At 34.5% G+C, this 23339-nt stretch overlaps 1 protein-coding gene and 1 long non-coding RNA gene across 2 annotated transcripts; both read right to left on the reverse strand.

Moving 5' to 3' along the window:
* Window positions 1-1546: 1546 nt before the first annotated feature.
* Window positions 1547-8954, reverse strand: LOC131636769 (probable beta-1,3-galactosyltransferase 2). Its single transcript, XM_058907368.1, has 11 exons — window positions 8750-8954; window positions 8508-8649; window positions 7704-7859; window positions 7396-7611; window positions 7227-7290; window positions 7082-7154; window positions 6858-6978; window positions 2548-2635; window positions 2352-2477; window positions 2136-2245; window positions 1547-2054 (listed from the first exon to the last, which is right to left on the reverse strand). Exons 4-11 carry the CDS (start codon window positions 7469-7471, stop codon window positions 1906-1908), a joined length of 807 nt encoding a protein of 268 aa, XP_058763351.1. The 5' UTR covers window positions 7472-7611; window positions 7704-7859; window positions 8508-8649; window positions 8750-8954; the 3' UTR covers window positions 1547-1905.
* Window positions 8955-20935: 11981 nt separating this feature from the next.
* Window positions 20936-23085, reverse strand: LOC131636763 (uncharacterized). The gene is made up of 5 exons (XR_009294172.1): window positions 23036-23085; window positions 22446-22596; window positions 22275-22352; window positions 21455-21723; window positions 20936-21379 (listed from the first exon to the last, which is right to left on the reverse strand). It is a non-coding gene; the product is annotated as an uncharacterized LOC131636763 (long non-coding RNA).
* Window positions 23086-23339: the final 254 nt, after the last annotated feature.

A 23339-nucleotide genomic window follows, 5' to 3' on the forward strand; every position in this document is an offset into this window, starting at 1 on the left:
TTTTGTGACTATGTTTAAAAGACCTATCATGATATACAAGGCAAGAGCATATTTAAAATAGTCATTCACATGTACTAACATTGATTGAAGGATTAACAAGTACACAATCAAAAATCCAATTCACATATGGATAAGGCTTTGTAGTTGTGAAAAAGTTAATTAGGAAGCTTTATTTGTGAAAATTCCGGATAAAAGAAAAAGAACATAATCTTGCTAACAACATAAGTTGTGATGATAAAAGTAAACCTTTATTCCTTCAAAAACGTGTGAAAGCAAATCTATCTTCCCCTTAGTCATGGGCATTCCTTGCGGAAACATGGTCCCATGAACCATGCATGCGCCTATTATTATTATCATTCTACTTGCTCATGTCACGGAAACACAACTCATCTACCAAAACATAACCATAACAAAATGACTTATATTAACAAAAATTATAAATGAAAGTTGATATGTTAAGAAGTCTACTCACACATCTGTCAAAGATTCCAAAAGTCATTTCCTATTTGAATTTGAAGTGTGGTTGGCACTGCCAGTAGCAGCACACCAACTCAACTCATAATAAATACCTATACACTCAACTTTCTTTCTTTCTCTCTTTGCTTTCATATATCTATATGCTTTCTTCAATTCTCATTCTCACAAAACATATATTACCATCTCCTTCACCACTCTAGTTACATATTTCAATGTTTTTCTTTCGTAGTACTATATGTTTTTCCGTTATTGATTGCAGGGCGGGCAAGAACATGATGTTTTGTAGTTGAGTACATGAAATGAGATATTGGTGCGGTTCAATCAGAACAGTGTTTTATAATTCATAAAAGCTCTGTGTTATTTGATTGAGCCGTGCCAATATCACGTGTTAATCAGGCAAATGCAATCACATGCGTGAATGAGATTGATTGCCATTTATTTGATTCTTTAACTTCTTCTGCAGATTTGATCTTCATCCAGTAAGCAAATTTTTTTTCTCTCTAGGGTGGGATCATACAAGAGATGAATTGGTATGGTAGGTAGGGAACCAATTCATTAATTTGTTGTACCTTTTTCTGAAGATGGTAGGGACTTAATTCATTTGAGGGCAGATCAACAGGTAACATGTAAGAACTTTATGTTTTCTTTGCTTCTATTTTAAGGTTCTATGGATTAACAACTTTTTACTTATACTTTTTGTTAAGACAGTGTTAATGCAGAATCTAAGACTTCGAGCTTCTAAAAAGTTGCGGTGGAAACAGGGTTGAAGCATCATCGCATAACCAAACACTCGCTAAAGCACTTCCTAAATCAAGATATCGTAAGTTTGCAATGTCCAAGATAAATCTCAAGGAGTGTTTTAGAACTGAAAGTTTGCCTTTGAATTAACCAAGTCTCTGATAGATAATATCTTAGAAGTTGAGATATTTTTGGTAAATTTCATATTGGATGTAATAAGCTAGTAAACTATTTCTTCAAGTTCCAAATTTAACGGCTCAAACTATTTCTCTTGCAAGTTCCAAATTTCATGTTAATTGTTCTGTCAAATCTGTTTTTAACACAATCATGAGAAATATAACTAAAATTATATTAAAACTTCAAGGGAAATACAAGTAAGTTCGGTGAAAGTTGGATATAACGAGAACTAATTATTACGAAACGTTAGACATGGCCTTCTCAGGCCACGTATCAAAAGAATATGCTGGTTGCTACGCTACTCTTCTACTTGTTCATCTCTTCTGCAGTTATCTCATTCTCCATAGTTTGGAAAAAAAGATGACGACTCTCGAGCATCGAGTATCCAACTACTTGTACGCATAGCATGCGCCTTTCATGTATATTACTCTTTCTCCTTCCATATGTTACTCTTTCAAGTTCCTGAATATCGTGCTTCTTGAGTTTAGAAGGTGAGTCGCGAGTTGCGACCTATCAAAAAGTTGTGCTCCACAGTGCATTTTCATCCTCTCCGCAACGCTCGTGAACATACTTCATCCTCATAACAGACCGGCAAATCCCGCTGCATTTCCAATCAAATGTAGCAATGCATGTATTACCTGCTTGAGCCTTCCACTCACAATCTGCACAGTGACAACACTGTCAGAAACCATCAAAAAATGATCATACCCGGGTTTTGAATGTAGAATCAAATGAACGTATACCTGGTGGTGAACCGCAACATATTCTCCTATCGTCGATATGTTCCACATCTAAACCTATGAACCATGATCCTAACGAAACATCTTCATTCGCATATTTATGCAGCACATCCCTGATATTATAAAACAAAACCGTTATCAATCGATCAAAGAACTACCGTGAGCCAAATTTGTCAGAAAACTATTTAGTTTTTTTTTTATAAAGGCCACAAAACTTACTGATTTATCGAAATATAAGTTGCCAAATCTTGTGATATGGCATATAGTTGTCCAGTAGCATGACGAAAGTACTTGTTTCCAACCTCACCAAACTTCCAGTATTCTGGTTCATGGTATTTCACTCCCCTGTGGCAAGACAGTTACACTAGGAAATAGTTTTAAACTTACTGAAAAATTACAATTCAGATTTTCTTACCTCTGAGCAAGGACGGGACCAGATTTCATGCACCCAACATACACCCGAGGTTTCATACGGTGCATACTCAGAGTTGACCCAAGTGTTGCTGAGATTTAAGGAAAAACAACACAATGAGGAAATGGTGAATGTTCGTATTGATCAACAATTGAAATTTTTTAGCTAATTAACTAAGTTTGTGAAAAAACATGTTACATAATCTACACAAGCTTACACTGGTTGAATAGTGACATCTATTATGAATTTGAAAGAAAGAAAAGTAAGAAAGTTGTAATTTATTCATAATGAATTGAGTAGTTCATTAAGAATAATTATACAGCCATTTATTCACCAGTAACTTGCATCACAAGTTATTGATCTAGTGTTGAATAACTAACTTCCTAGGTAACTATAACTAACTAACTACCTTAACCAATTCACATTTGGATTATACACCCCATGCTTCTTTAGTCAAAGTGTTGCTATGCCAATCATTCAGGCAATTGAACCTAGTACATTCCTAAGATACAAAAAATCTAACATCAGCAAATTGAGATTGCACATATACACCATAATCAGTTGTGCACTTGGTGAATCCCAATTTAGCTAGATAACTGTCTATACTTTTGTTTCAGACCCTGGGAGCTTGTTTAAGGCCATATAGAGGTTTTTGTTTCTTTCCCTCTTACCACAAACCCGAGAAGTTGTGTGACAAATACAACTTCTTGAATGGGACCATTTAAGAATGTTGACCTCAAATCTAGATGGAACATGGACTAGTTCATAGCACAAGCCAATGCAACCACTAACCTATTATTTTAGTTCTTGCAACTTGTGCATAACTTCTCAGAAGTCAAGGCCAGCTCCTTGAAGGAAGCCCTTTGCAACTAATCTTGTTTTATGTTGTGCAATTGATCCATCTGGATTGAGGTTCAACTTATACACTCATTTGACCTCAATGGCTTTCTTATCTAATGGCTATTTGACAAGTTCCCATGTTTGGTTTCTTTCAATGGTTCATATCTCATCTTTCATTGCAGCTATCCAAACTTCTTGTCTTAAGGCATCATGATGATTAGTTGGGTCTGAATCTGCCATAAAAGCAAAATGGACTAAGTCTCCCTTCTTCAGTGACTTCATTGTCATTAACATCGCACACTCCTGCAATCTAGTTGGAACTACTCTTATTCTTGGCGGTCTCCCACTTCTATTGCCAGTGCCTTCTTCATTAGATGAATTTCCTTCCTCGCTCTCAAAGTTATTTATAAGGGAATTCATCAATGGCCAGTTTGAGGTGCCTTTTAAGTTCCAGTCCCATGTCCCAACTTCATTTATTACAACATCTCTACTAATGGCAATCTTTTCGATTTTGGGAATGTATAGTCTATAGACTCCAATTACATGGTAGCAAACAAAGATCATTTCTTCAGTCTTATCATCTACGTTCCTTCTTCTTGCATCAGGAATGTGTTTGTGGCACAAAGATCCAAACACTCTGAGGTGGTGCATACTAGACTTCTTGTCACTCCAAATTTCCTCAAGGATCTTCCTTTTTAATCTCTTGGTGGGACATTTGTTGAGCACATACACTGGAGTGCTTATGGCCTCACCACAAAATGAATTTGGCATGCTTCTTTGCTTCAACATATATCTTGCCATATTTAGGATAGTTAAATTTTTCCTTTCGGTAAGGCCATTGTGTTGAGGTGTGTAGGGAGTTGTGACCTCTTGTTGAATGCCAAGGTCAACACAAAAAGCCTCAAAGACCTTAGATGAGTACTCATCTCCTGCATCAGTTCTTAGCACTTTGATTCTCAGCCAGTACCTTGAATCTTTTGAACACTTTCAAATACTTCATCCTTGGATTTGATCAAGTAAACCCAAAATTTCCTATTATACTCGTCTACAAAAGAAATGAAATATTTGTTTCCTCCTAATGATGTAACTTCAAAAGGTCCACATATATCTGAGTGAACTACCTCCAATACACTAGAGTATCTCACAAGTAGATAAGACTTGAATGAATTCCTAGGTTGCTTCCCATCAAAGTAGACTTCATACATCTTCTCAAGCATTGATTATTTAGGCAGGCTTGTCTCATTTTCTTGAGTTACCAACTGGTTTAGAGATCTAAAGGTTAGATGGTCAGACATTAGATGCCCGGCTAACTCTGAGTTTGTGTTCCATCGCTACCTGAAGACATTGTTCTTGTGTAGCACTAATTTTTGTTTGAAAGATTATGTTTTGGATTAAAGGTAATCTTAGCACATGCACATTTCCAATCATGTTGTTGGAGCACCCTGTGTCAAGATACCAAGATCCCGATTGATGATCATCCTTTGATACTGCATCCACTAGAACAACTGGTTCCTCATCTGAGTCATCTTGTGCTACATTGGCCTCACCATCACATTATTTTGCCTAGCTCTTGCATTTGCCAAACTAGCAATCACTTGCACAGTGACCCCATTTTTCACAATTGCATCACTGAATGTGCTTCTTGTCTTGGCCTTTCTTTGTAGTGACCTCCTCTCTTGGAGGATTTAAGTTTCTCCCTATATTTGTTCTTCTGTGAGCTAAGCCAACTTACTTTTGTGAACGTTCCTTTGCTTGACTTGCCCTTGAATTTTCCATTTCCTTCATTCTCCTTGAATGTTTGGGTCTGTAATGCCTCAATTGATCTCCACTCCCTTCCAATGAGCCTTGTAGTTATTTTATCTTCAATATGGACATGTCACTTGATTCCTCAATTGCTACCACTACATGATCAAATTGAGGAGTCAAGATTCGCATTATCTTCTCAATGATCATCTGATCAGTGAGAGTCTCCCCATAACTTTTCCTGGAATGAACCAAGGTTTGAAGCCTAGATACATACACAACAATCTTCTCATTCGCTCGCATCGACATCAGTTCATACCACCTTTGAAGGGATTGCAATTTCACTTTTTTTTCTACCTTATCACCATCTTAATAGTATTTAACAAGCAAGTCACAAGCCTCCTTCGAGCTTGTTGCATGAGAGATTTTGTCAAAGTTAACAGCATCAACAGCCTGATGAATGAGGAAGGTAGCTTTGCAATCTTTCTTCTTTAAATCTATGTAAGTTGTTCTTAGAGCCTCAATTAAATTTGCACCAAGTTCTTAAACTCGGTCACCACTTCAAAAACATTTTGAAAGTCAAGCAAAGCTTTCATTTCTAGCTGTCATTTTCCCCAATTCTTGCCCTCAAGGATTGAGAGTGTACCACGGAAACCATTTCGTCTAGCTATCATGCTCAAACCATAAAAACAATCAAAGATTGTGTGAATCTCACACAAACCAAAGGGCTATGGATACCAAGTTGTTTACAAAAGAATTTCTTGCACTCTAAGAAAGCAAGAAAATAGAGGAAATTGAAAGAGAGAAAAGTAAGGAAGTTGTAATTGATTGATAATGAACTGAGTAGTTCATTAAGAACAATAATACTACCATTTTTACACCAGTAACTTGTATCACAAGGCATGACTAAATAACTTCCTAGGTAGTTATAACTAAGGATTAAGGATGTTTTTGGTCCCTATAAAATTAACAAATTTTGTTTTTGGTCCCTATTAAAAAAATGACATGTTTTGGACCCCACAAAATTATTATGCATGTAGTTATAGTCCCTGCTGTTAAACCGATGTGTATTTTTGAATGATTATTTTACATATATGTTTAGAACGTTATAAAAAGTTCCTCGGAAAAAAAGAAACTCAAAATTTGATTTTTAAGTCAAGGTTTACATTAATTTTATCATTATCTTTTGAAATTTAAAAAATTCATATTTAATTTTTCTCATTTTAAATAATTCTATAATTTAGTAAAGAAACGTTTTATAATATTCTAAACACGTAGAAAAAAATTATTCAAAAATTTAAAAGTTTAAGGGTAATTAAATAGTTTTTCAATATTTTAGAAAATAGCAGGGATTAAAACTGAATGCATAAAAATTTTGTAGGGACTAAAATATGTCATTTTTTTTATAGGGACTAAAAATGAAATTTGAAATATTTATAGGAACCAATAACATATTTAACCCTATAACTAACTACCTTAACCAAGTCACATTTGGATTATGCAACAACTTATAACACTGTAAACCTTAATTTCATTCACAATCAATAATACGCAACTAGTTGTAGACGTGGGCACGCTTGGCCTAACGTAACCAAATTTAGTGTGTTACATTGTTTTGCACTTTATCGTTTCTTTTCTCTTCTGATACTAGTTGTTGTTCTAGCATTTACTAATAAAACAAAACATGTTATAATAACTAACAGTAGACACCAGAGAAATTTTCTACGTACCTAAATTCACATGAACATCATCATCAACTTTGACATAAAATTCTGCATCCCACAAAGCAACAGCGGTTGAAAAGTATGTTTTCGTCTTAGCTGATAATTCCATGTATCCCTCGACATGATTCTGTTCAACATGATGTAATTTGTTAATTATAAAAATGAAAGTACATAAAACACAAGGCATATAATCATATATTTGAATGAAAATAACAGGAGAGAAAGATCACCAGCCTCAAAAAGTCAGCATGGAGCTTTTCCTCAGCTTCAATAGCTTTGTCAAGAATTCCACCAAATGTAGAACTATAGAGAAAAAGGTTAACTAAATACGTTAAGGCCACAAAAGAAGGTTTCATTTTATGAGAAAAATCTGACCTGTGACCTATAACAAAACGTATGACTATGCCCTTTTCGTCCTCCAATTTCTTTCTATCCTCAGCTGATGTAGTTTTATTCGAAACCGTGGTTCAGATGCATTAGGTACATAGAATCAAAAAATGAAGGGAAAAAAACTAGGAAACGTTGAAATATCATGATAAATCACCTTGCGGCATCCAAGTTTGTCGAACAGAATCTCTTCGCTTCCTGCTACTAAAAGCTGTATTGATCCCTATAACCATGAAACATTTTTTCCTTGGAGTCGATTCGACTCTCTCTGGTTTTCCTGATACACGAGAACCATTGACTATAAAAATACAGGTATGAGCTATCAAAGCAAATTTAAGATTCAGCTCCAACGTAGATGGTCTTACTCAATTTCCTGCAATTTATGCATAAAAATGAGTTTAGAATTTAAATTTTCTGATAAGAATATAAGTAGAATCAGTACAAACAACAATCGGTTTGGCTTACTTGATAACATTCTGGATATTTGAAACTTCAACTTTACTGTAATTAAAGCTAGGCTTTACAACCTTTAGATTAAGATTACATCCATCAGCGTTTAATTTTCTTTGTTCAATCTCTCTATAAGTCCTTGAAATTTCTTTATATTCAGACGGCCGCATCCTGAACGACGCAGAAATTAGGGTTAGCATTGCACATTATTATAAAATTTTGCTCCCATGAGTAGTAATCAAAGGTGAAAACTATAGCAAAGGCATGGTTTAAATTGCAGTCCACAACTGCACTTGAGGCCGAATATTGCTGATGTGATAGTCTCCACAACCGCATCGGACCGCAATTGCAGTGTGATTTGAAATCACAAGTCCTACTACATTAAGAACCACATCAGACAACAAAGTGAATTTACTTCTGAAAAATCTTAACTAAGTGTTTTCAATGATGTATTTCGAACTCTTCTCAATCAAAATTCACGCTGCAACCGCCGCAATGCAAATCACAGCAACCGCAAGACTCACAACCGCATTCGACCGCAATTAAAACCATGAGCAAAGGAGATGAACAAAAGTTCAAATTATATTCAAAAAGCCACCATTCATTTAAGTTCACTATAATGCAGCCTAGAAACTTAATTACTCGCTAAGATCCCAATGAAGCACACCCCGATCATGACACTGACACGGCGACACCGATAATAATTTGAAAAAATGAATACATTAATCACAATCACAAGTGTCAAGTAAGTGTTTGAGGAAAAAATAAACAAAAATCAAAACTTGCTAATAAAATTGAGGAACCCAGAAGCAAAAGTACCTATTAGTGAACAACATTCCAGCACAGAAACTTGCCAAACAAAGCATAAGAGCCCATTTTCTATGCACAACAGTCCTTGCACCAAGCTCTACACCACCCACTTTGATTTTCACCGACATTGTTCTCACCCTCTTCTTGTTCCCTTCACAATAAACAAAACCCACAAAACAGAAACAAAAAACAATAAGAGAAAGAAAAAAGATCAATTAAAAAAGCAAACTTTACTGATTCTATAGCATTACCTCGTATGGGTTTGGGACAAGAAGAGAGTAGAGAGAAACAACCTCGTAAATATTTATTTAAAATAAATAACGGTAACTGTTACTCAAAACCTTAATTTCAGTTCCTTAAAAACTGCTAAATGTTTTTTATTCAACAAATTTTCATCTCAGCTCAATGTGTGGTCTCTCATAAATAACTGTACTTGCATTAAAATGGGAAAGTAAGTTTAACTATTAGTTTTTTGTTTTGTGCGTTAAGTATGATTATTTGAGAGTTGTTATGCAATGTATCTTAATTAATAATGTCGGTTTGTAAAATTAAGTATTATTACTATTATTAGTAATGTTGTTGTTAGTAGAGAGGGAGTTTTGGTTGAATTGAATTTGTGAGATATTGGATCGAACTCTAGTATTGTCGAAGGGTAGCTTCTTGGTTCGACAGTTCGACAGAGTTAAGCATGAAGTCGAAGGATTGTTCACATGCTGGTGTCGAAGTGTGCATGCTGTAGTCGAAGATGGGTCTAGCATGCAGATGTCGAAGATGCTAGGGTTGTTAGCATGTTAAATTAGGTTTTAGTGTTTAAACCCTAATTTGTTAAGTTAGCTTGTTTATTAAGTTGGCTTGTGTAATGGGCCTTGCTGAAAAAGCTCATTAGTTAGTATGTTAGGTTTTATTATAAATAGCATACTAGTCTCTCATCATTGCTAAGCTGCAAATCCTAATTTAGGGTGAGAGAGGTTATTTGTTATTCTTGTAAACTTGTAATCTTGTTTTAAGAGAAAGTAAAAGAATAGCAGTTATAACCAATTATTGTGTTCTTATTCTCTTCCCTAATTCCCTATTATACTTTGTTATTGGTATCGTTTTTCACAACAAATTGGTGCGGTGAGCGTGGAGAAGATGCCTTCAACAAAGTATGAGATTGAAAAGTTCACCGGAGTGAATGATTTCGGTCTGTGGCGCTTGAAGATGAAAGCCCTACTGGTTCAGCAGGGTTGTTTGGAAGCGTTGAAGGGAGAGGCAGCCATGAATGCAGAATTGACGGCAGCGGAGAAGACGAATATGATCGAGAAAGCACACAGCGCAATTTTGTTGAGCCTTGGTGATAAGGTTCTCCGGCAGGTATCAAAGGAGACGACGGCATCAGGGTTATGGGTGAAACTTGAAAGTTTGTATATGACCAAATCGCTGGTAAATCGACTCTACCTGAAGCAAGCTTTGTATTCATTCAAGATGATTGAAGACAAAGTATTGGCTGAGCAGTTGGATATGTTCAACAAGCTGATTCTTGATCTTGAAAATATTGATGTGAAGATCGATGATGAAGATCAAGCGCTGTTACTATTGTGTTCTTTGCCTCGATCACATGCTCACTTCAAAGAAACTCTCTTGTATGGAAGGGAGTCCCTGACGTTTGAAGAAGTTCAATCAGCCTTGTACTCTAAGGACTTGAATGAACGAAAGGAGCATAAACCTTCGACTGTTGGCGAAGGTTTGGCCGTTAAAGGAAAACTCTTACGAAAGGATGGTAAGTTCGACAAGAAGAAAGGCAAAAGCCAGTCGAAGACTTACAGTGGCGAAGCATCTGGCATTCGATGCTACCATTGTAAGAAGGAGGGTCACACAAGAAAGGTGTGCCCTGAACGCTTGAAATATCATGGAGGTAAGGATAATGGCAACGCTGCCATTGTTCAAGATGATTTCGAATCATCTGATGTTCTTGTGGTTTCAAGCAGTGACTCTAAGAAGGAGTGGATTATGGATTCAGGTTGCACTTGGCACATGACTCCAAACAAAAACTTGTTCGAGGAATTATGTGATCAAGATGGTGGATCAGTATTGCTGGGAAACAACAAGGCTTGCAAGATTGCAGGTGTTGGATCTGTGAGATTCAAGCTCCATGATGAGTCAATAAGGTTGTTGACTGAAGTCAGGTATGTTCCTGATTTGAAGAGAAATCTGCTTTCTCTTGGTGAATTCGACAAGAAAGGATATGTCTTTCAAGGAGAGAAAAGTATCCTAAGAGTCATGAAGGGTTCGAAGGAAGTCTTGAGAGGCGTGAAGAAACAAGGCTTGTATACCCTTGAGGCTGAAGTTGTAAGTGGTTCGACAAATGTTGCATCCACGAAACCTTTGTCGAAAACAGAAATCTGGCACATGAGATTGGGCCATGTCAGTGAAAGGGGTCTGGTCGAATTAGGGAAACAAAATCTGCTTGGTGGAGACAAAGTCGAAAAGCTGAAGTTTTGTGAACCCTGTGTACTTGGAAAATCTTGCAGAGTGAAGTTCAACAAAGGCAAACAAAGAACACATGGATCCCTTGATTACATCCATGCTGATCTTTGGGGGCCTGCAAGGTGTCCATCACATTCAGGAGCAAGGTATTTTCTATCCATAGTAGACGATTATTCCAGAAAATTATGGGTATTCATCCAGAAGACTAAGGATGAAACTTTTGAGAATTTCAAAAGTTGGAAGACTCTGGTTGAAAATCAGACTGACAGAAAGGTCAAGAGGTTGAGAACCGACAATGGCCTTGAATTTTGCAATGAGGCATTCGACAGTTTTTGTGCTGCCTCTGGTATTGCAAGGCATAGAACTACTGCAGGTACTCCACAGCAAAATGGTTTGACTGAAAGGTTTAATCGAACTATTTTGGAGAGAGTCAGATGCATGTTGACTAGTGCGGGGTTAACAAAGGTGTTCTGGGCTGAGGCTGTTTCGACAGCAACATATCTGATAAACAGATGTCTTTCGACAGCGTTAGATATGAAGACACCTGAAGAAGTTTGGTCGGGACATCCACCAGATCTCGACAAACTGAGAGTATTTGGCTGCGTAGCCTATGCTCACATTAGGCAAGACAAGGTCGAACCTAGAGCTCTGAAATGCATGTTCATGGGATACCCTGAAGGAGTCAAAGCTTATAGGCTATGGTGCCTAGAGCCAGGTCACAGGAGGTGTATCACCAGTCGAGATGTAGTTTTCAATGAAGCTGAAATGGCTTTTAAGAAAACTGATGATGTTGGTCGAAGTACAGAAACATCTGACGAAGAGCTGGAACAGGTAGAGATTCCTGTTGAGGTGGAGCATGTTGATGCTGAATTGCATATCCCAGATGAAGTCGAAGAAGAAGCAGAAGATGCTGAAGTTGAGGAAACTGACGATTACTACCTATTGTCGAGAGATAGGTCGAGAAGAGTCATCAAGCCACCTCAGAGACTTGGATATGCAGATCTTATAGCTTATGCCTTAATCTCTGCAAGTGAGGTTCTAGACGAAGAACCTAGAGACTATAAGGAAGTTATGAGGAGTCGAAATAAGACTGAATGGCTGAAGGCCATGGATGATGAGATGAAATCTCTTCATGATAATCATACTTGGGAACTGATCAAGAAACCTGTTGGGGCAAGGTTAGTCAGCTGTAAATGGATTTTCAAAGTTAAGGAAGGAATTGAAGGAGTGACGTCGAAAAGATACAAGGCAAGGTTAGTTGCAAGGGGTTTCACTCAGAAATAAGGTGTCGACTTCAATGATGTGTTTTCTCCTGTTGTGAAGCATAGGTCCATTCGAATGTTGCTTGCCATGGTGGCACAGTTCGATCTTGAACTGGAACAGATGGATGTGAAGACTGCATTCTTGTATGGTGATCTAGATGAAACGATCCTGATGAGGCAACCTGAAGGGTATGTCGAAAAGGGGAAGGAAGATTATGTGTGCAAGTTAAAGAGATCTTTGTATGGGCTGAAACAATCTCCTCGACAGTGGAATAGGAGATTCGACAAGTTCATGACACGCATAAGTTTCATTAGAAGTCAGTTCGACCACTGCGTTTACTTCAGATTTCGACCTGGTAATTCATTTGTAATTTTGTTGCTTTATGTGGATGATATTCTCATAGCTAGCAACAGTGTTGAAGATGTGATGAGGGTGAAGGATGAACTCAATAAGGAGTTCGATATGAAGGATCTGGGAGCTGCTTCCAGAATTCTTGGAATTGACATTCGAAGAGATAGAAAGAAGTCGAAGTTATGCTTATCTCAAAAGGCATATCTACGGAAGATTCTTGAAAAGTTTGGTATGTCGAATTCGAAGCCAGTTGTGACTCCAACAAACCCTCAATTCAAGCTGAGTATTGATCAGTGTCCCAGTACTGATGTCGAAAGAGCCTATATGAATAGCATCCCATATGCTAATATAGTCGGTTCTTTGATGTATGCTATGGTCTGTACTAGACCCGACATAGCATACGCAGTAAGTCTTGTAAGCAGGTACATGGCGAATCCTGGAAAGGCTCACTGGCAAGCATTGAAGTGGATTTTAAGGTACATAAATGGGTCTCTGAATAGAGTCCTAATTTATGGTGGAGCCTTGGGTGAAAATAGTAAAGTAGTAATAGAAGGATATGTCGACTCTGATTATGCAGGTTGTATGGATTCCAGAAAATCTATTTCTGGATATGTTTTCACTATGTTTGGCACTGCAATTAGTTGGAAAGCAACACTTCAGAAGGTTGTTGCTCTATCAACCACTGAAGCGGAATATATTGCTCTCACTGAAGCTGTGAAAGAAGCATTGTGGCTTGAAGGTTTTGCGAAAGAGCTGAAACTTCAAGGTCGAGGTATCACTGTTAAATGTGATAGTCAAAGTGCAATACACCTGTCAAAGAATTCAGCCTATCATGAGCGAACTAAGCACATTGATGTGAGGCTGCATTTCGTCAGAGGAGTAATCGAGCGTGGAGAAGTCCAAGTGCTGAAGGTTTCGACTGAAGACAATGCTGCTGATATGATCACCAAGACATTGCCGAGTTGCAAGTTTTTCCACTGTATGCAGTTGATAAAGCTGCATGAAGAAAGCTAGTTTGTTCCTTGACGTTGTAGAGTTAGGTCCAAGGTGGAGATTTGTGAGATATTGGATCGAACTCTAGTATTGTCGAAGGGTAGCTTCTTGGTTCGACAGTTCGACAGAGTTAAGCATGAAGTCGAAGGATTGTTCACATGCTGGTGTCGAAGTGTGCATGCTGTAGTCGAAGATGGGTCTAGCATGCAGATGTCGAAGATGCTAGGGTTGTTAGCATGTTAAATTAGGTTTTAGTGTTTAAACCCTAATTTGTTAAGTTAGCTTGTTTATTAAGTTGGCTTGTGTAATGGGCCTTGCTGAAAAAGCCCATTAGTTAGTATGTTAGGTTTTATTATAAATAGCATACTAGTCTCTCATCATTGCTAAGCTGCAAATCCTAATTTAGGGTGAGAGAGGTTATTTGTTATTCTTGTAAACTTGTAATCTTGTTTTAAGAGAAAGTAAAAGAATAGCAGTTATAACCAATTATTGTGTTCTTATTCTCTTCCCTAATTCCCTATTATACTTTGTTATTGGTATCGTTTTTCACAACAGAATTGAACCTAGTTGAAATGGATATGGATCCTACTCAATTGGTTTGTTTGGTTTATGGAAAACTCGGTTTGAATTATCGATCTGATTTTTTTTTTCTCAATTGTTTTCGGTTGAGAAAAAAAGTGGATCGCGTGATGAGATATTAAATCTGAACCATTTATCTTAATCAAATGGTAATTATCTATTTCTCTGACACTCATATAAGTTTAATCTTTATCACTATTTCATACATATATATATATATATATATATATATATATATATATATATATATATATATATATATATATATATATATATATATATATAAAAGAAAAAGGGTGATGCACTGACAGTGTAAAATAGTTTTACACTGTCAACCAATCACGATCGTGTATCATGTCAAGTTAGACTGTAATTTTTAAATTACTGATATGACATGGTTAAACGATATATTCTTATTGGTTGACAGTATAAAACTATTTTACACTATCGGTGCATAACCATTTATATATATATATATATATATATATATATATATATATATATATATATATATATATATATATATATATATATATATATATATATATATATATATATATATAATGTATCAAGTATGAGGATTTTTAAATAAGAGATAAGATGATTCAATGTTAACCATTAGATTAATCAAGAGTGAGAAATAATAGTTATATTAATATTTAATAAATAATTTAATTTATCTCTCTTGATTAATTCATTGGTTAGCATTGAATCCTCTTATCTAGGGCTGTTCAAAAAATCCATAAAACTGTACTGAACCACAGAACTAAACCGAACTGTTGTTAAATAACTTAACCGTTTTCTTTGGTTTATGATGTTGGAATTATGAGCATTAATTTCATCAAGTTATGTTCCAAAATGACAAATGTGAGATTGGCAATAAATGCTTCATAAATAGTCCCACATAGAAAGTGGAGTAAACTTTAAAAGCATTTATAAAGTCCTTGGATCAATGTACTTTCCAAATGAGCCAAAGAGGATAAAGTGTCACATAGTCATATGTGGTGATCCCAAGCCTTATGCCACTTATCTCTACCAAAAATACCCTCGCCGGTGTCGCTAGCGGCGACACCAGCTCCGGCTCCGGGACCGGGCAAATCAACACACAAAATCATTATCCTCTATTATATTTTCCGGAATCGAGAGTGATTCCAGTTAACCGAACCAAAAATACCAAACAGAACCACAATATAGTTATGGTAAGCTAATGGTATTAGTTGGTTATGTTAAAATTTTGGTTTGATTCGGAGGTATTTTCTTCAAATTATTTTTTTAATAATGTATTTTATTTTAAATATAAAAAAAATTATTAATTTTATTAATGATAATAATATTCATTATTAAACTTTTTATGACTGATAAATGAGGTAAAACAGCACAACATTTGTTATTATAAGAACAAAATATATAATAACCGAACCGTTTCAATATGTAAAGAAACATTCACATGAATATTACTGTATGAATATATTGGATTGTGATTGTGCTTAAGCAAATCAATTTCTGAATATATTTTGTTTAGGCAAACAACACGACAATACAGTTTTTTTTAATAAATACTAGTATATATAAAGTTACAGCCATTTATTAATTGTATGGATTTGAAAAATCAATCTATCTAACCAATGTTAGGTTAAATCGATTTGAATTTAAATATTGTATATTACATATTAGTGATTAAATTATATTTATAAAAATAGCTTTAAAAAATCTATAATAATTTTTAATTAGAAAAATTCAAAAAAAATCAATGGTTCTGTTTATTATAACAAGCAATTCCCTTACAAAATGGTTATTAATAGTTTGGTACGGTTCAGAATTAAGAACCGGTATATCGAACCAATTATTTTGGTTCAGTTCGGTTCTGAATAAATTCAAACGGTTCGGTTCAGTTCTTGTAATTATTTGTTATGGTTCAGTTCGGTACAATTTGGTTCTTTTGAAAAATTATACCATGAACAACCCTAATACAGTCAATATATATATTTAAAAATTCCTCAATTTGATCATCTAGTGGTAGCAATCGAGGAATCAAGTGAGTCTTATCTCTTATTTATATATTGAGATAGTGATAAAGATTAATCTCTTATTTAAAAATTCTTCAATAAGTGAGTCAATATATATATATATATATATATATATATATATATATATATATATATATATATATATATATATATATATATATATATATATATATATATATATATATATATATATATATATATATATATATATTATTCTGGATCGGCCAAAGGCACACATAGTTGATGTCAAATTCATTTCACTTGATCCAAGGAATAAAGGCCAGTCCACACAGAAAGCAACGTACATTTTCTAATCTCCATTTTTCTCTACACTCATTTTGAATCATGAACTGACTTGGGCGTTTGAGTGTTGAGTTTGCTAATTCACTCTACGTTGTCGTATCGAATATCAATGTCACTGATTCAAGACCTTCAATTTACCAATTGCATCCAATTCTGGTTCTAGAACGAAAGAGAGGAGTCGTTTGTGGGATACGACTTCTGATTCCTACGAAATTACATTACCAGATCAATCTCGATATGAAATCAAATATCTATCAGAAGCAAAAGGAGTAGAGATGGTAAATATAATAGTCATGTTAAAGATACTCAATTCATCCTCTAGACCAATCGTTCAATAGTTATCATTGGTCGACGAATTTCGTGATACCATATCATTCAATAGTTTCCATTCGTAACAAAATTTTTAATAATGTATACATTTGTTATTTGATATAAAATTTAAGCTTAAATAGTATGTTAGTGTCTGTAAGTTAGCATATTTTCTGAAAATAGTCTTTGAATGTTAAATTTTTTGGTTTTAGTCCTTAAATTCAAAATTCACAGAAAAATCTACAAATTTCTAGTGGATTTTCCTTGCAATTTTAAAATCTACAGACTTCCTGCAAATTTTATCTGGACTAGAACAAAAAGAAATATTAACATTCAGAAACTATTTAAAAAAAAAAAACTAAAACAAAAACATGCTAACTTACAGTGACCGATATACTAATCAAGTCTAAAATTTATAAATAACTAATTTCAATTTAAATTATTAAAATCCAACTATTATTTTTATTACAAAACTTTTTATATGCAAAATTAACAAAATTAATAGATTTGTTATTAGAAACTTAATAGATGTTATGACATAAACTATTAAATTTTTTCAAATTTTTTAATAAGTAATTAAAATTACAAACTTAAAATTTTTTCATATACACACTAACGTCCATGGACCAATTAAATCTAAAATTTATTAATAAGTAATAAAAATTAAAATTATTAAAATTCAACTATTATTTTTGAATTTTTTTTTAGCAATAACCAACTTAATTACACAAACAACCAACTTTTCAAAATATTTTCGCAAATTGTCAGATTTAAAAAACCAGTATAATGCATGTGCCATTCCAGGTGGGCACCTATGACCAAATTTTGTATGTATGTGCCACCCCGTGGCGTCGAGGGTGACAAAACGGGCGGTGGCCCGCAGGAACGACCCGCGCACCCGCCAAAAAATGGCTGGTTGGGTTGGAATTTTGGGTCCGCCGTCTGTCTAAGCTCGCTCCGCCAAAGTCCGCCGCCCGCTTAAGCCTGCTTTACCTATTCGTTAAGTTCATTTTGCTTTAAGTCGGCCTTTTTTTAGTTAATTCTAGTCATTCAAACTCTTGATGGTTTTACTTTATATATTTATTTAGGTAAAATTTGTTTAAAAGATGCTTTATAAAAAAAATTATAAAAAATAAGTGAACAATTTAACTAAAAGGTAAAAAAGACTATTAATCTATTAAAAAAATGGAAGAAAAATAAATTAAAATATAGGCGGGCAAGCCCGCCGCCCCCCAACCCGTCACCTTGACAGGGCGGACATGATTTTTATGTCCATTTTTCTTGACGGGCTTAAGGCGGGACGGACGACCCGTTTTGCCACCCCTAGTGGTGCCTAAGGTCATCCATAAAGTAATGTCACTCCAGGTTGTGCCTATGTGTATCAATTGCATGTATGCGCAACCCTATGTGATTCCTATGTGTATTTGCGTTTTCTATAAATACAACCTCCGTCATCCACCATTTTTTCACATTTCTTCTCATTTTCTCTCTAATTTCTTCTTTGCATTCTTTCGATATGTCGGTAATCCTCTTTTGATATCACTTTAGAAACATTGTTGTATAGGCCGATGCAAGGTTTCGGCCTTGTAAATCGGAGATAGCAGCGTTAAGGCATCTTGGTGAGAATATTTCATTTTATTCCCTTTAATTTTTAATATTATTAAAAAAACGCAAATACACCTAGGCGGTGTGCTTGGTGAAAAAAATTCATTATTTTTATTACAAACTAGTGTGATACCCGTGCGTCCGCACGGGTACCCGTTGTGGCCTTGTTATTTTGTTCAATATTAATATTGTTGCAGAGGTAAATGTCCTAAAAATAGATCTATAAAATATAGAAATTTCTTTTCAATAGGTTGAGCAAAAGTTTGAGATATTTTGATCAATAAACATCATTTTCGCATTAATATTCAATAGTTCAATCAGTAATTTCATGTTCCCGTTACTATTCAATATTTTGATCAGTAATTCATGTTATCGTTAATATTTGAATATTTTATTCAGTAACTTCATGTTCCCGTTAATATTCAATATTTTGATTAGTAACGTGTCATGTTCTTACCAATATTTCAATATAATTAGTAACGTCATGTTCCCGCTAATATTCATTATTTTGATCAGTAACTTCGTATTCCCGTTAATATTTTGATCAGTAACTTCATGTTCCCGTTAATATTCATTATTTTTATCAGTAACTTCATTTCCCATTAATATTTATTATTTTGATCAATAACTTCGTGTTCCCGTTAATATTCTAAATTTGTTTTCGTTAATATTGAAAAAATTTATCAGTAACTTAATGTTACTGTTAATATTCAAAAAAAATATATTATCAGTAACTTCGTGTTCTGGTTAATATTCAATATTTTGTCAATAACTCCGTGTTCCCGTTAATATTTATTATTTTGATCAGTAACTTCGTGTTCCCGTTAATATTAAAAATTTGTTCCCGTTAATATTCAAAATGTGGATCAATAACTTAATGTTTCCGATAATATTCAAAATTTTGATCAGTAACTTCGTGTTCTCGTTGATATTCAATATTTTAATCAATAACTTCGTACTCCCGTTAATATTCAATATTTTGATCAGTAGTTTCATATTACCCTCAATATTTAATATTTGATCTGTAACTTCATGTTCCCATTAATATTTAATATTTTAACTCATGTTCCCATTATAATTGTATCTTAAATAAAAAATATATTTAAAATAAAAATATTAGTAACATAATTAATTAAAAAACAATACATTATTCTCATGTTTTGATTCATACATTATTTTAAGGCTTAAATGTATCTTTGGTCCCTCTAAGTTAGTGAGTTTTTTATTTTCGTCTTTGTAAGTTTTTTTTCTAGGTTTGAGTCCCTATATTTCACTTTCGCGTTTGTTTTAGTCCCTAAAATCAAAATTCGCAGGAAAATTCGCAGGAAAACCTGCGGATTTTGGCTTTAGGGACTAAACCGTAAGCAAAAAGTAAGATATAGGGACTCATACCAACCAAAAAAACTTACACGGACGAAAATCAAAAACTCGCTAACTTATAGGGGCCAAAGGTGCATTTAACCCTTATTTTAAATATGTTTTTTTTTTATGTTCTTTAATTGTAAAAAATATAATAATTCATGAGTTTGTATTAACTCCGATGTGTGCTCATACGAATACTGATGTGTTATGCGCATTTAAATTTAAAATGTAATAAGAATGAAAAAAAAAACATAATTATTTAAACTTATATTTTAAATCACAAAGCTATGACATTATTGTGTATAGTTAAAACAAATGAATGTTTCAAATTAATTTTAAATAATTAAAGGGTAAATACAAATGAAACTTCCCATAACACATCACCAAAATTATATTTTTCGTGTAAATATATTATTAAAATTATACTTTCATAAAGCTCTACCCGCTCATATTCTACGACAGAGAGTCGTTTACATTTTCATTGTATGTTGCAACTTTGTGAGTATAGTTAAAATTTTCACAATGATGCAATGTTGTGTAAACATATCATTCTCTTTACACAATCATCCAAAACCAATCTCACATATTCTTACACTAAGTCAACCATTATTTTTGGTCTTGTTTTGTACATATTGCTAACAACCTTTTTTTTCAAATAAAAAATGTTAAAAAAAAATAGACCATAGTCTCCAATGCTTTTCTTTCCCACGCTTTGCTTCATGAACCAGTAGAAAATAACTACACTATCACAAACTTCTCACCAATCTTACACCATCAACAAAACAACAATCAAAAGTTCATCAAAAAGAAACACAACACAACCATTCCATTCATATGTCATAGCCCATAAAAAATCACAAACAACTTAACCAAACAACAGTGAATCAAAGATCTGGAACAGAGGAGGAAAGTATAAAGCAGAGGATGCAATATAAAACTTCTAGCCACGAATCGAATCTGCTGCCTCCCAACTCCGACAAGATCGCAACCGACTCTCCCTAGAGACGCCTCCGAACAGCAACCCATGCGAACAACTCATTATTGTTGCCATCCGCCGCGCGCCTCCGCACGAAGCAGCCCTCTGTCGGCGATGTCAATTTTTAAATATAAGAAAGACATATTTGAATTCAAAAGAAAATTAAATACTTAGTAGAATAGAGAATGTATTTTAGCTGATACAATTATAAATTGTCTTGTACATTAGATAACTAACTAATGACTTACACAACAAATGAATTTCATTCACTCCAAGTAAATGCAATACCAATATCCTACTACTTGCACAAGCAAGTGCAAGATGAACTATTGAGTATTCCTACACGAAACTTGCAATCTAAATCAAACAATACATAAGGTGTTATTTTCTTCAAAGAGTTAAACAGAATTTTGACCTGACAAAAGGAGCATAATTTTAATTGTTTTAACAAAGTCTTAACCAAAAGATTTATTTTCCCTTAAATTTTAGCTCACCCCATCAAGCACCACTATAGCTTTGCTCATCTCATCATGTAGACCGTTTTGCGGAACACTAATCTATAGCACCAAAGTTTGACAGCACATATCCTCAGCGCATGAGTATTAAAGTACTTTGGTGGAAATGAAAAGACAGGAACAGATTTCATTCTGCATCACCAAATGAAAGAGTCTTAAAGTTCATTTTAACATTGCAGAAAGCAAAATACTTGAATATAGACATACCCCTGACTGAGGCACTGGCGGGTCCACCATTTTCTGCTTCTAGACCTGACTCACCAAAGCGATCATATAAAGATCTTTTCTCATCATCTGATAGAACCTATTTGCATACTTTGTTACCAAGTGAACAAAGAGAGAAAATATTCGAACTTCATAGATAGTTGACAATAGAGAATATATAAATGTAGTGCTAGAAGAATTACCTCGTATGCAGCACCAATCTCCTTGAACTTCTCTTCTGCTCCAGGGCATTTGTTCATATCTGGATGGTACTGATCCCAAAAAAGAGAAATATTATTATGAACCAACTATTTTCAAAAGCTTGTATATATAGTATATGAAGAAATGCAATTTAATCCTATGTGTCTGTGTAACAAAATTTAAGTTGGATTGCCGTAGTTCTAAATTTGTGTCCACAGTATAAAGGTTTTAGCGATCTATGCAACAACATCGCAGCCACAGCAGCAGACATATTTGGCCACAATAGCATTCATCACAGCATAACCCTGGCCAAAACCACAATTTAGAATCGTTGCCTATATAAAGATATAATCATTTTTAAAGACAGGCCATTCAAAACCTTTCTTAATGGTTTAATGCTGAATTAGCTTTACAGACCCCAATCCATGAAAAAACACCCACGAAAGCTTTAATGCAGGGTGCAACCCTAAGAATAAAGACATTAATAGAATTTGTGCAAAAACATAATTCCCAATTACCCTATAAGCTCCTAACCTTTAAAATCACTTAAGCTTTTTTTCTATGATATTCCGTTACAATTAGAATGAAAACATCAAGAATTCTCCTATGACAAAAAATTTACCTTGTAACACGAAGTATATGTGGCACCTTGAAGTTCTTTCTTCAAATCCTCCTGGTATCGCAACTCATGAATCATCATCTGCAACACAACCATTAAAATAATTACTTATAAAATGATCCCATTCATTCATCATACAATCATATTATGGACATAGTAAGTAGTTCGCTATACCTTCTACTTTTCCTTAGCCGCATGATTAGCTGCTGCTCTATACAGAATGATTAACAATATGCAATGCAGAGGGTTGTACACTCTTGGCAGCCATATTCATGTCAACATTTCTGAGTGTTGTCTTCGGTTTTGATTTTTCAGAGTTATTAACCTGAGAAAAAATATGACAAAATCACCAAGGATTCAAGAAAATATCAATTAGTTATCAAATAGAAGACAAAACAAACATGTAACAACTTCCAGTAACTCTAACATACAAAGAAAATATGAGAAAGATTTCAATTATAGAATCCAATGTTAATATAGGACAGATACCCACAACTATCATGTTGATATAATACAATTATATACGGATGTAGAGGAGGAACCCAAGTCATACAGTAAAAGAAGAATCTGCTAGCACATCCACCAAACCACACTGTGTTAAATAGTCAGAAATCTGTCATTTTGGTGGAGATCAGTCGGCACAAAGATGTCCATAACAATTCTAAAGAGCACAAAACAAAACTAACATCCATAGGTTGAAAATTGCCCCAATGAAAGAAAACTCCCAGAAGTTTGAAACTGATATGAGAAGGCCTAAAGCATACCTGTTGCGCTACCAGAAGATAATCGTCGTTAGGAACACCGAAACCACAACAACACAACCGAGAGGAAGCACTCGTGCCTGCAAAAAGAAACCAGAAACCTGCTAATAAAAGGATTCAAAATTATATAAGCATTTCAACAATAAACCCCCCTGACATGCGAGCTTCAACCGGACATTGATTCTGACCTCGACGAATTGAATCTAACACATTAGATATCCCGACATCCACATATCAGCAACTGTAAATCATACCTTAATATTGCTACATTGAAGAATTCCAACTAACTAATAAAAAATTCAGCACT

The sequence above is a fragment of the Vicia villosa genome, unplaced genomic scaffold (assembly GCF_029867415.1).
Source record: "Vicia villosa cultivar HV-30 ecotype Madison, WI unplaced genomic scaffold, Vvil1.0 ctg.001829F_1_1, whole genome shotgun sequence".
In the NCBI taxonomy this organism is placed as follows: domain Eukaryota; kingdom Viridiplantae; phylum Streptophyta; class Magnoliopsida; order Fabales; family Fabaceae; genus Vicia; species Vicia villosa.

Coding starts and splice junctions, on each gene's coding strand:
- LOC131636769 (XM_058907368.1), bottom strand. CDS start 7,471: ATGGTTATAGGGATCAATACAGCTTTTAGTAGCAGGAAGCGAAGAGAT. Junction 2,636..6,857: donor TGATGTTCATGTGAATTTAG/GTACGTAGAAAA, acceptor CTTAAATCTCAG/CAACACTTGGGTCAACTCTG. Junction 2,478..2,547: donor GGTCCCGTCCTTGCTCAGAG/GTAAGAAAATCT, acceptor GTCTTGCCACAG/GGGAGTGAAATACCATGAAC.